The sequence below is a fragment of the Mus caroli genome, unplaced genomic scaffold (assembly GCF_978045245.1).
Source record: "Mus caroli unplaced genomic scaffold, Mus_caroli_1 scaffold_15, whole genome shotgun sequence".
NCBI classification, from domain to species: Eukaryota; Metazoa; Chordata; class Mammalia; order Rodentia; family Muridae; genus Mus; species Mus caroli.
Window position 1 is genome coordinate 28,859,301 of NW_028227270.1, and position 13,427 is coordinate 28,872,727.

General features: G+C 38.9%; 2 protein-coding genes and 1 non-coding gene across 6 annotated transcripts in view; 2 read left to right on the forward strand and 1 right to left on the reverse strand.

Annotated features, from left to right (window-relative positions):
- Nucleotides 1-9,641, forward strand: part of Zfyve16 (zinc finger FYVE-type containing 16) — a 54,451-nt gene extending 44,810 nt beyond the window's left edge. For 2 of the 3 annotated variants that reach the window (XM_029468385.2, XM_021180901.3), the window contains 3 exons: nucleotides 1,602-1,707; nucleotides 2,874-3,041; nucleotides 5,567-9,640. In XM_029468385.2, the coding sequence (XP_029324245.1) occupies nucleotides 1,602-1,707; nucleotides 2,874-3,041; nucleotides 5,567-5,728 (436 nt within the window). In that variant the 3' untranslated portion in view covers nucleotides 5,729-9,640. Of the gene's footprint in view, nucleotides 1-1,601; nucleotides 1,708-2,873; nucleotides 3,042-5,566 lie in introns of all 3 variants that reach the window. The other variant, XM_029468386.2, reaches the window with a different exon arrangement.
- LOC115029176 (U6 spliceosomal RNA) lies at nucleotides 872-978 on the reverse strand. The gene has a single exon (XR_003834730.1). It is a non-coding gene; the product is annotated as a U6 spliceosomal RNA (small nuclear RNA).
- A 298-nt stretch (nucleotides 9,642-9,939) lies between the features above and the next one.
- Nucleotides 9,940-13,427, forward strand: part of Fam151b (family with sequence similarity 151 member B) — a 39,465-nt gene continuing 35,977 nt past the window's right edge. The window contains exon 1 of one of the 2 annotated variants that reach the window (XM_021180790.3): nucleotides 9,940-10,085. In XM_021180790.3, the coding sequence (XP_021036449.1) occupies nucleotides 10,061-10,085 (25 nt within the window). In that variant the 5' untranslated portion in view covers nucleotides 9,940-10,060. The other variant, XM_085830911.1, reaches the window with a different exon arrangement.

The window sequence follows — 13,427 nt, forward strand, 5'->3', positions numbered from 1 at the left end:
GTGCTCTCTCTAGTTTCCTTTTGGAGGCACTCAGAGCTATGAGTTTTCCTCTTAAAAATGCTTTCATTGCGTCCCATAAGTTTGGGTATGTTGTGGCTTCATTTTCATTGAACTCTAAAAAGTCCTTAATTTCTTTCTTTATTCCTTCCTTGACCAAGGTATCATTGAGAAGAGTGTTGTTCAGTTTCCACGTGAAGGTTGGCTTTCTATTATTTATTTTGTTATTGAAGATCAGCCTTAGTCCATGGTGATCTGATAGGATGCATGGGACAATTTCAATATTTTTATATCTGTTGAGGCCTGTTTTGTGACCAATTATGTGGTCAATTTTGGAGAAGGTACCATGAGGTGCTGAGAAGAAGGTATATCCTTTTGTTTTAGGATAGAATGTTCTGTAGATATCTGCCAGATCCATTTGATTCATAATTTCTCTTAGTTTCACTGTGTCCCTGTTTAGTTTCTGTTTCCATGATCTGTCCATTGGTGAAAGTGGTGTGTTGAAGTCTCCCACTATTATTGTATGAGGTGCAATGTGTGCTTTGAGCTTTACTAAAGTTTCTTTAATGAATGTGGCTGCCTTTGTATTTGGAGCATAGATATTCAGGATTGATAGTTCCTCTTGGAGGATTTTACCTTTGATGAGTATGAAGTGTCCCTCCCTGTCTTTTTTAATGACTTTGGATTGGAAGTCAATCTTATCAGATATTAGAATGGCTACTCCAGCTTGTTTCTTCATGCCATTTGCTTGGAAAATTGTTTTCCAGCCTTTCATTCTGAGGTAGTGTCTATCCTTTTCTCTGAGATGAGTTTCCTGTAAGCAGCAAAATGTTGGGTCTTGTTTGTGTAGCCAGTTTGTTAGTCTATGTCTTTTAAAAATATGGAACGCTTCACGAATTTGCGTGTCATCCTTGCGCAGGGGCCATGCTAATCTTCTCTGTATCGTTCCAATTTTAGTATATGTGCTGCCGAAGCGAGCACAAGCGAGACTTAATGATGTAATCAGTAGAGGCCTTACCAATATCACTGTTGCTCCTTCTGTTCAGTTGCCCATAATCTTTCAGTTTTGGAGATGGATTAAGGGTCTACAAGAAAGAAGGAGACAATTCCAAAATAGATTTTTGATGTGAGATGTTGCCATGTAGCTTAGGCTGGACATGAACTCAGTGTGGCCCAGGATGGCCTTAAACTTGAAATCCTCCTGAAAGCTAGTGTTAAAGGCCTGTGCCGTCCATGCCCACGTTATGTGGTGCTGGGGATCAAACTCAAAGCCATCTGCAAAGTAGGCTACACCCTGTCAAATCAGCGGCATGTGCCACCCCAGAAAATAGGTTTTTAAATTGTGAGATACTTTTCTGTCAAGAAACTGAAGTATATTAAAGCTAGGCCTGAATTGGACATATTAAAAAGGAGATATAATTTACTGGATAAAAAGATTATAACACAATCAAGGAATCATGATACATGATTATGTTCATTTGAGATATTTGTTGCTACTTTAAATATAAAACTTTGACTTTATTATCTCATTTCCCAAATTTAGTAATCAATTTCATAGAAAACAGCATGATCCTAACTGTATTGTATTCTGCTTTATTACACAGTGTTATCAGTTCAGTAGATGGAATGTCAGTGGAAGGATTTCCAAGTGAAAAAATAAAACTGGAAACAGATTTTGAAACTGAAGAGAAGACTGTGAAATGCACTGAGGTATAGAAAAAGGTCTCTTAGCTTCATGTGCTGTGTGGATAGTGTGTGTGTGTGTGTGTGTGTGTGTGTGATGTGTATACTTGCAAATATTGCATATTCAGCTTATGACTCTTCAGGTGTAGCTTATTATACCTTTCACTTCCTATGTTGAAACAGATGCCCACCCAGAATCCCTCACATCCCAGATTTGTATTTGCATACATTTATTTCAAGCTCTCAACATGATGGTACTTCCTGACAGCTAAGTTACTGACTTTTTTTTTTTTTGGTTTGTTGAGACAGGTTTTTTCTTTGTAGTTCAGGAACTCTCTTTGTAGACCAGGCTGGCCTCAGACTCACAGAGATCCACCTGCTTCTGCCTTTCAAGTACTGGGATTAGAGATGTTGCACCACCACACCTGGCTAAATTGACATTTTTTAAAAAGATTTATTTATTTATTTTTATGTTTAAGAGTACACTGTAGCTGTCTTCAGACACACCAGAAGAGGGCACCAGATCCCATTACAGACAGTTGTGAGCCACCATGTGGTTGCTGGGAATTGGACCTCTGGAAGAGCAGTCAGTGCTCTTAACCTCTGAGCCATCTCTCCAGCCCCCAAATTGGCATTTTTATATTGTTATTTTATTATAAAAGACTTTATTGACACCAGCTTATAATCAGTGTTCATGTGGGAAACCATTTTGGCCCATTCTTGTTTTGAAATAAGACACTGTGAAGGTACTGAGCATAGCCTCCCATCCTGGAGTCCTGTGTCCTCTCTGCAGTCAGATGGCCAGAGCTTCCATCATCCTGTGGTTTCATATGTGTAGAATGACATAGCAACTACAGAGCATTGTTTCCTCTGTCTGATCGGATCCCATACAGACATTCTTATAGTGTTGACTCTGAAATGAATTAACAGGATTTCATTGACACAAGTCAACTTTGGGCAAAAATAGTTGGACCACTCTTATAATCTTGTAATCTCTGATTTAAATTTTTTTTATCATACATATTCAGGCTGTAGATACAGAATGCTCTCAACTGATGGTTTCAAAGATCTAATGTTGGAATTTTATTAAAGTTGAATTCAAAGCAGTAGTGCCTTTTTATTTGTTTTAATTCAGTTTATTTGTGGCTTCTAATCACAGTCATGATTTCTTTCCAAATTTGACTGATTTTCAGGTGTTCTGCTTCCTAAAGGACCAAGATATATCTATTTTATCAAGTAGTTACCAGTTTGCAAAGGAGATTGCCATGGCTTGTAGTGCTGCCCTGTGCCCTCACCTGAGAACTCTAAAGAGTAACAGAATGAACAAAATTGGACTCAGAGTGTCCATTGACACTGATATGGTAAGACATAACTTTGTGATATATTTTTGAGATTTATATTGCTATAAATATATTTGTATGTAGGTTGTGTGTGCCATGGTGCATATGTGAAGTATAAAAAAAAAAAAAAAAAAAACCAAACCTCACAGGAGTCAGTTTTCTCCTCCTGTCATTGAGTTCTAGGGACTCAGCTCAGCTTAGGAATCTGTCCAGCTTGTCCACTGAGCCATCTTGCTTCTCCTGAAATCAAGATTTTTATCTAACCCTTTGAGAAAAGGGAGCCTCCTGCTGTTTTTTCTTTTGTTTTTGTGGTGCTGACAATGGAACCCAAGGCCTTAGTGCTAGATAAGCACTCAACCACTGAGCTGCACTTCCATCCCCAAGCCAGAACTTGCTGCACACATTTATTACCTCTGTTAATCTCTAACTAAAGCCAGGCTTTTCTGTAAAAAGTCACAGAGTAAATATTTTTGCAATGTAAGCTGCAGGGGTTTCTCTACAATTTACCTTTTGTCCTGGGAAGCCGTTACAGGGGTAACTGCATGAATGTGGCTGTGATCCAGTGAACCTGTTCTATACAACAGGGTGGCCTGTAGACCATGGCTTGCTGATTCATTAAACATTCCAGAAACACTTCATTAAACATTCCAGAAAGCAGCAGTCATGCTGTATAGGATGGAGTTGGTGGGTCATGGAGATGTTGACGCTAGACCACAGTGGAAATGCTTCCAGAAGAGCTACCCTTAATTCCCAAATAGAACTTCATCTCCAGACTCTCCTTAAATATTGCCCCATGATCAATACATAGTTGATACTATATATTTCTTGTGATTTTTATGCATGTACAAACAAATGTATATATGTAATGAAACTTGTGTCATAGCTTCAAAATGTTTTATTTGCCATACTTTTTTAATATACCCTGAAATTACCATTCCTACCATGCCTGGGTCTCAATGTAAACTCCTTCTGTTCTAGGCTGACCTTGAATTTAGGAATCTGCCTGCCTTTGTAAGCATAAACAAAAAACTTAGATGGGCGGAATCTTGCTTTGAGACCATCACTCCCTAACTCTCTTTATCTCCTTCCTTAGACTCTTTCTGACAATCTGGCTCATAGGGCAGCTGCCACTGTTCCTTTTAGATCTGTGAAACTCCTTATAAGATTCATATTGCATCCTTCTATTTTGCATAGTTGAGAAATTATATATTTTTAATCATGTTTTCAGCATTCTTTCCCACACAGCCTTAAGGGCTGTCTTAAAAATCCCAGTACTAGCATTTTGCTGAGACATAGACACACCCTTTCCTCCCAGCCTTGTGCTGTTTCTGATTCCCGGAGTCTTAACCTTGGCAGAGAGGACATTCCTCTAGGGAGAAGCTGGAAAATATAATTATATTATACAGCATAATTATCCAGCTAGCCCTCAGCCTGTAGCAGCCATCAACATTCATGGAGGCCCATGGCCTGCTGGCTCTGCTCCAGGGGCAGGAACCACGTCATTACATCCCTTACCAGGCCAAGCAGGACTTGGCACAATAGGGTGCTCAGTGCTTCTCTACCTAACAGTGTTTATCTAATTGACAGTGACCGTCCTACATGGAAAGGCTATCTTTCCCAGAATGTCTGGTGAATATTTGCTGGGTACACTTTGTAACATTTGACATCAAGTATAGATTTTCAAGGCAGATCCTTCATTCAAATTGGTTTTCTAAACAGGAGTTCATATACTGGTTTACTCCTCCAGCAAGATGTGTTCTACGCATGCTTCCTACTGATAAGAGGAGTTTTGTTTTCATTACTCCATTGGAAGACCCTTTCAAGGAAACTCAGAAAACTCGTTATGAGTATTGGTTGAGTAAGCACTGTTTTATCATTAAATGTATAGAAATATCAACTTCATCGTAATATTAAATCTTCATGTTAAATAGTATTGCAGGGCTTGTGAGGTGGCTTAGTAGGTTAAGTGCGTGCTGCACAACAAGTGTGAGGACCTGAGCTTGGATCCCCAGCACCCATGTCAAAGCATGGGAATAGCAGTGTATGCCTGTAACCCTACTGCTGTAGGGACAGAAACAAGACCCTGGGGCTTCCTGTTTTCAGTGAAAGGGACACTGTATAAATAAAGTGGAGCCTTAGTGGAAACCTTAGTGACACCCAAAGTCAAATCTCTGGACTCAGCTTGTGCACACAATTGCATACACACATGCACATATACACACATTGCATATACATCTCACACAAAACATATAGTACTGCAACAATTTGAAACACGGTATGTTGATTTTTCAATTCATTTGTAATTCAAATTAAGTTGCATTGTTAATTATATTAAAGCTTCATATCTCATTTACATATGTATTTAGTTGAAAGGAAATCTAAAATATAAAGTAGAAAGAAATGGGAAAATAAATTTTTGAAAATACCATTATTTTACTAATAGCTTTGAGCTGAATATTCAAAAAATGCTACATATTCGGCTGCCAAGCAACACAAGAGGGCTAATTTTCTAGGGTTACCTTTATCAAGATTTCTTTTTTTTCCAGGTTGAGTTCCAGGCAGGCTGTGAAGGCCAGCTTCTGCCTCAGCATTACCTGAATGATCTCGATAGTGCCCTGATCCCTGTGATCCACGGCGGGACCTCCAACTCTAGTCTGCCACTAGCAATAGAGTTAGCATTTTTCATTCTAGAAAACCTTTCTGAGTGAAACGGTGTACTGTGCTGTATGTTGCAAACTGATCGGTTAAAACGAATCCCAGCACTAAAACGGAAATGCCACCAACACTAAATGTTTGATAATTGAAATATATAATTTTGCTTTTTAGGTAGGAATGATTTTTAAAAATCATTTGCACAGTATTTAAGTTCCTAAAAATTTAAGGAATCATCATTTTTTTATAGCTTTATGCTTATTATAAGAACTAAGAAGAAATATTTCTAACTTAAAATTTATAGTATTTACTGTGTAACTTAAATGTTAAGCCAAAGTATCTGCACTTAGTTATACCTCTTTATATATGATGTTAATGAAGGAGCTATCTGCTTTGTGTATATGCTAAGGAGAACACTGGTTTTGAAGTCTGTTTAAAAATGTATTTCAGTAAGGAAGACCAGTTTCAAGATTCTAGACTTATAATTCTTTGAATAAAGCTGATAACTTATTTGTATAAATGGAATGAAGACCTACCTCCATGATTACATACAAACTGTGTGATTAAATTTAGAATTTTGCTTTTTTTTCTTCTCAAATTTCATGTATCTATCTATCTATATATATATATATACACATAAATATATCATTTTTTTCTGATTAAAATAATTGCGGGTGCTTCAGGACCTTATGCTTCTCTATTTAAGTCTGTTGTTTCCATAGCAACATATGATTTGGAATGTGTTTTATAAATCTTTGCTAATATATAAATAGGTAATATTTTTGTATCACAGTGCATTCTTTTTCTCCTTCCTTACAAAGTACACCACTGTATTTAACACTCTTGAGATGATGACAGGCCAGATGGCCTATGAAGTAGTCATCAGGTAGCAATAACTGAAGCCTAAAGCAGGTTTCCTTTACTTTCATGTTAATCCTTAGACATCAATGTATGAAGTGTAAATTTCAACAAACTTATTACTTTTGCATATTTTAAATTCTTTCTATGCTAGTTATTTTTTATAATGGAATAATTAACTTAACAAAAGTTAAAGGTTGTGATAGAGCTTTCTAGTTTAATTCAGACAACAGAGAAGAAAAAAAAAACTGTGTCATTTAACTTATATAAAATGTAATCATTGTTTTGATGCCTTTTTATTATGTGAAATATATTTTTTGTATTAAAAACACTCATTGTATCTATCAGGAAAGTCACACTAAATAACTCTGTGTAAGAAGGATTATTTATAAAGCATTGCATCTTATAGATCCAGTCACGTGATTCTCCTCCAAATCACACTTGGACCAGCCAAAGACATATTTGAGGAGAATGTCCACAAGTAATGTGAAATGTTACAGGTAGTAAATAAAATGGCAACGTATGACTGACAAAATTTAGCGAAATGATGTAATATAAAGATGATTGCATATCAGGCTCATTTTGTTTTCATAATTTGTTTCTTTTTCAGTATATTGTATACTTTGTAGTATAACTGTGCAATTTATGAATATTGAACTTACCAAATAGTGAAAGGTTCTTCTGTGGCAAAATAACTTTGAATTTGTTTTCAAAGTGTCTACAACCATTAAAAATTGGAATCCTAGTCTAAGATGTTAGAGGCACATTTTACAGCATTCTTTGGAGATGGGTTTTTCTGAATGCAGACACGTGCTTTATCATAGTTTTTCTTCACATTGGACTTAATTTGAAATTTTAGTAAAGAAATTGGTTGGCTCTTTGTAGTCAATCTCCAATGATCTGTTTATCTTAAGATGACTTTTAATACAACTCAGTTTCTCTGCATTTTGAAATATGAGGTGGACTGTAATCTTGCTTTATGCATCTATTGAACAAGCCATGTGCCTGTGTGTGCTACATATAAAAAAGGACCATTATCCGGTTTCATCAGTTGAGTAGTAAGTTCCTTCATTTTGGATGTGTGGAACAGAGAGTTAACATACAGGGACATTTTAACTGCTGCAGTGGAGAAATGACTCTTGAGTGAGTGTGGGTTACTGACTGGAGGATGCCCATGTCTGCCTCAGGAGGAGCTTGCAGCACAGTGGGCATTTGGTCTTAAGTCTGAAACACCAAGAATGCTTATGATTGAATAATAAAAGTCTTACTTTGACAGTTGTGTAGGTTCCTGACAACCTAGGTTTCTGTGTTGTTTCATGGAAGTTTCTTTCTTTTTTTTTAAAAAAAAAAAGATTTATTTCATTTATATGAATATGCAGTAGCCATCTTCAGATACACCAGAAGAGGCCATCGGATCCCATTACATGGTTGTGAGCCACCATGTGGTTGCTGGGAATTGAACTCAGGACCTCTGGAAGAACAAGCAGCCAGTGCTCTTAACCACTGAGCCATCTCTCCAGCCTCTAGAAGTTTCTTAATAGAATAATTTTGATATTATGATTCAAGTGATAAAAGACTTTCTTGAAGTAAAACAGAAACTTGCTGACTTATTCTAGGTTTAATATTTTGTTGAGTGGCTTTGAAATGTTTGACTCATGTGCACAGTTCAGCAAAAAGAAACATGAAAATTTAGCGTGTTAATTTTTTGTTCCTTTCTGCAATTAAAATGCTTTTTACCAATGGCTGAGTAAAAAAATGTTCAGACAGAAGCACTGGAACCCTTATAATCCTAAATGTTGTGCAGATCCCACCTGCACGGATCTACTGTGTTCTTCCACCACATATCTTCAACAGGTAGTCATCTTTATCTTGTGTGCCATCCCAAGAATTGAAGGTAACAGCAGCAGTGATCTTATTCCTCTCTCTTTCTTAAAGTGCACAAGACATTGGGATTACTGTAATTACTATGTTGTGTGAGAGAACACTTGAATCTATTTCTCCCACCTGAAATGTGTCCTGACATCTTACATCTCCCCAGTATCTCCCTTTCCTCTACCAACTCTGCCCTTGAGCACCAGCAACCACCATCATCAGTTTTTGTCCAGGTCAGTGATAGAAGTGAAATCATGCAGCCTTGGTCCTCCTTCACCCAACATCTGACAGTTCATCCTTGTTGCAAATAACAGGGTCTCCTATATGAACCCTGAACTTCATTATGGGCCTTGCTACATTTTATCTATTCATCTGTTGGTGGATCTTAGGTTGGTTTTGTGTCTTGCTTTTAGGAGTTAACATTGCAGTGAGCACAGGGCACAGCTGCCTGCCTGACAGTGATTTCCTTTACATATACAACGACTCATAGTTTTTAATTTTCCCAGGGTCATCCACACCATTTTCATAGTGACATTTCTTACATGTAGCATTGTGTAGTCATACTATATTAATTACTTGGGTTATGTAGCTTTATATTTAGGATCATAAGTAAGTGCCATTGCTCTGTCTGAACATTTCTTACTCAGCGATTGGTAAAAAGCATCCTAATTGCAGAAAGGAACAAAAATCCATTAGAAATCTTGCCTGTATTCTTAGGAGTACTTTGATAGTAGCAATTTCATTACTAACAAGGCTGGTGGTTAGAACTTCCAGGGTGTGGAGTGTTGGAATGTTGAAGCTCTAGCAACATAGTCTTGTGCTGTGTTTAGCTCCCTTAATTGCATTGCTTACTTGACCTAATGTCCTTGTGACTAGGTGAAACTTTTGGAATGTGCTAACTTAGCACAGTACCAGCCTAAAACCCAAGAACGGTCGGATAGCAGCTGAAACCTGCCTGCAGTTTGCTGTAAACTGCATGCCTGATATTTCCACCAAAGTATTTGAAAATTTCCAAGATATATAACTTTCTTAAACAGCGAAAAACACTACTAAAGTATGCAATATGTTTGGGGCAACTGGTTTGGTGTTCTAGAACGATTATCACTCATACTTGGTTCAGTAATAAACTCTTGAGGTGAGAGGTGTGTGGTTTATGCTGTTTGTAAAGAAGTAAGTTTAAATGTGAAGATACAGGTAGAAAACAAAAGACCATATAGCAATGGGGCTATATTTTCTGGCTGAGCTGGAGGAAATCCAGAGACTTGGAGACCCGGTTGAGGCTAAAATTGCCACTCAAGTCGGAGTGACTTAAAAATCTTACTCTCTGAAGGGTTGGGCGAGAACCACTTCCGTTTGTGCTGTCAGGTAATGTATTCTAGCTTTGCAGCCCTCTGTACCCTAGAACGAGTAGCTCCACACCAGAACTGGACCTCTGCACTATGGGAAATGTGCCCCGCAATCCTCTCCCCGCGACCCACCTCCTCTCTTCCCACTATCCCCGCTTCTCTCCTTGCCCCAAGCCTAGCGGAGTGCGCATGCGCACCTTTTGCATCACTGGCGCAGAGGTTCCGGTCAGGTCTTCTGGCTTCCGCCAGGGAGACAACCAGGAGAGTGCCAACCCTGTGCACCTGCGCAGACCGCGGCGTCTGTCCGTCACCATGGCAGCATGTGCAGGGGGCCCGGGTAAGTGTGGAGGGTTCAGCGGGCACCGCCTACTCTTGTTCCCGTTCTGTTATTGAGTTGTAAATGCCAGTGTCTGCGGGGTATGGAGTGTTCAAGTGGTGGCTGATTTTACTGAGGCCGAAGACTATCTCCGTGTGACAAAGGTAGAAACAATTTAGGGTAAATCGATTGTTTAGCTACAAAAGGAAAATTCAATCGATTGTTTAGCTACAAAAGGAAAATTCATTTTTGATATTAAAAGTTCAAAATGGTTCAGTAAGGTCTCTAGTCCTTCCCAATCATTAGCCCATTTCCCCCTCAGGCTTCTGCTACACATTCGTGGGTGGATCCTTCCAAAAAGGTTTTACATACATACCACATTATCTTTTTTTTTTTTTAACCTTTCACTTTTTGTTTGTTTGTTTTGTTTTATTTGTATGAGTACACTGCAGCTGTCTTGAGACACACCACAAGAGGGCATCGGATTCCATTACAGATTGTTGAGAGCCACCATGTGGTTGCTGGGGAAGTGACCTCAGGACCCCTGGAAGAGCAGTCAGTACCCTTAACTGCTAGGCCATATCTTCTTCTTCTTCTTCTTTTTTTTTTTTTTTTTTTAAGATTTATTTATTTATTAAATGTAAGTAAGCTGTCTTCAGACACCCCAGAAGAGGGCATCAGATTTCATTACAGATGGTTGTGAGCCACCATGTGGTTGCTGGGATTTAAACTCAGGACCTTCAAATTTGAAGAGCAGTGGTGCTCTTAACCATCTCTCCATGTCTGCTTTTTAACACACACATAAGCATTAAATATTTCTTTATTTTGCATGAACCCTTTGAAGATTTTAAACAATGTATTTTGATTAATTTATCTTTCCCTCTCCCCCAGATCTTACCAAATCTCTCTTCAACTTCACACTCTTTTTGTTTGTTCTTATATTTAATCAAACTCCAAAGAAGGAATAGAGTGGACTTTCTCAAGGTTGGGGGGCCTCCCTCTGGTTTTGTACTGTGAATTTTAAGAAAGTTTCTGTATATGTTTATGGTGCATATTTATGGGGTAAGGTGAGACTTTTCCCCTCCCAACCCATAGTAGATCAATTCAATATCAATTTCTATTTCTTCCCACGAGGCCCACAAAAGAGGGAGAGGTAGGTGTCAAAATCACATTGGCAGGGCTGGAGAAAGAGCTCATTTGCAAAGCTTCTTGCCTTGCAGGCATGAGGACAAGAGTTCCATCCACACAACCTGTGTGAAAACCTGGGACCCTGGTACAGGAGGGCACCTGGGGGAGATGGGGACAGACGGAGCCATGGGAGGAGATAGCACACCACTCAGGGTTGTCTTCTTGGTAAGCTCCAGGTCAGCAAGCCTCCCTCCCTCAAAGCACAGGGTGAAGGCTCCCGAAGAATGACATCTGTGATTGTCCTCTGGTCTCCACATGCACATGCTCACACAGCCATACCACACTGTGATACAAGGGCACTGGCTCTTTGGAAATGCATACCCTTCCTTAGTGAACAAGTGTAGAGAAAAGCCCTGGTGCTTTAGATGTTTATTATACAAAGGAAACAACCTAACTGTGGCTTAAGGACATCTACCACGCAAGGGGCATTCTGACAGGAGACACCGCCACCACCCTGCAGCTGTTTTCAATTCCCTTGTCTGAATCAAATCTCAAAGGCCTAAGAGCACTGTGCTAACAGGGATGCTTTTCTCCAGGAGGTGTGGATGACAGTGTTCTTGCCTTTCTGGCTCCTTGGCTCACAGGGTCTCTTCCTGCACCTTTCAAGTCAGAAATAATTAGTTGAGTTCTTCTCACTATATCACCTCAACTTTTACTGGCCTTTCTCCCTGTAGACTTATAAGGACCTTGTTATTAAAATGTATACACTCATATAAGTGTCCTGTTATTTCTGATTAGCAACCTTAAGTTCCGTAAAATATCTTGTGCCCTCACTTTCATGAAATCAAAAAAAAAAAAAAAAAAAAAAAAGATGCAAGTTCACAAAGATGCTGAAGGCGTCTGACTAGCAGTCTTAGTTTCTTCCTTCCTGTGTAATGTATGGACAGGTCCCCATTACCCCTCCTTCTATAGGGGCTCCATTGCTCTAATGCTCTCTTCACTTCTGTCCCTGAAATTCTACTGTACCCAGAGAGCTGTCTTGTTCATTTTAAGGGCCACAGAATGGACCCTACGTAGTGTTGACAAACATTTGAAGTTTTACTCCTGCTATTACAGACAATGCATTATGTTTCTTGAATGGAATGTATTCTCCCAAATGAGTTTATTTGTCTATGGAATAAATCCATAGAACTGGAATTTCTCAATCAAAGGGCAGATGTTCTTTGTGGTGGTTTGAATAAGAATGGCCCCCATGGGTTTCTAAGTTCCGGTGAGTGCTTGGTCTGTAGTTGGTTGAACTGTTTTGGGAAGGATTGAGAGGCCTGGCCTTATTCGAGGAGGTGTGTCATTGGGAGCAAGCTTTGAAGTTTCAAAAACCCCATGACAGGCCTGAACCCCTGCCTTGCCTTAAACTTTAAATAAGATCTAAGTCCTTAGCTAAGTTTCTAGCCCCATGCCTGCCTACCTGCTCCTTGCTATGACAACCATGAATTCACTCTCTGAAACTGTAAGCAAGCCCCCAGTTAAATGCTTGCTTTGGCCATTGCAATGAGCCATAAATTACCTAATTTATATGTTCCAAACATTTTATAGTACACTAAGCTGAGCTGTGATGCTTTGTAGGCATGTCGGATGTATTTTGAGTTAGGCTATTTTAACCCAGTGATTAGCTTACCTGGACATAACTCCATTATAATTCACTAAGTACAGAAGAGCAGTTTACCTAAGAAAAATGTATTTGGCATGCATAAAAATCCTGCATTATTGTGTATTACTATTTTGTAAGGTGTCTTTACACTCTGAATGCAGTGTAAAGACAGCTGAAAGGCGCCACGGCAAAACCTAATGTGCACTGTTTATGAATGCCTAGGTTTGTTCCAACAACCTATGTGCCAGGAAAGAAGGACCAATTTTCTAGGTCATTTGGTCTCTGTCTATCTGTCCCTCCTAACCTTATTTTAGGTAGGATCTTACGTCCTGCTGTGTAGTCTAGGCTGGTTTTGAACTTATAACCTATCCTGAGCTGCTGAGATGTGTGATTTTAGTGTCCAAAGCCACAACCATTATGATTTTTTTTTTTAAATCATGAATGTATACTATGATTTGATTGTTTTCTTACTTGGTATTTGTCACTACTAAGAATTAATGTGCCTTCTAGAATGACTGAATTGAATATTTAAGTATGGCCATGCATATTTTTGCATACATGAACAGGGCCTCATGCTGGGAGCAGGC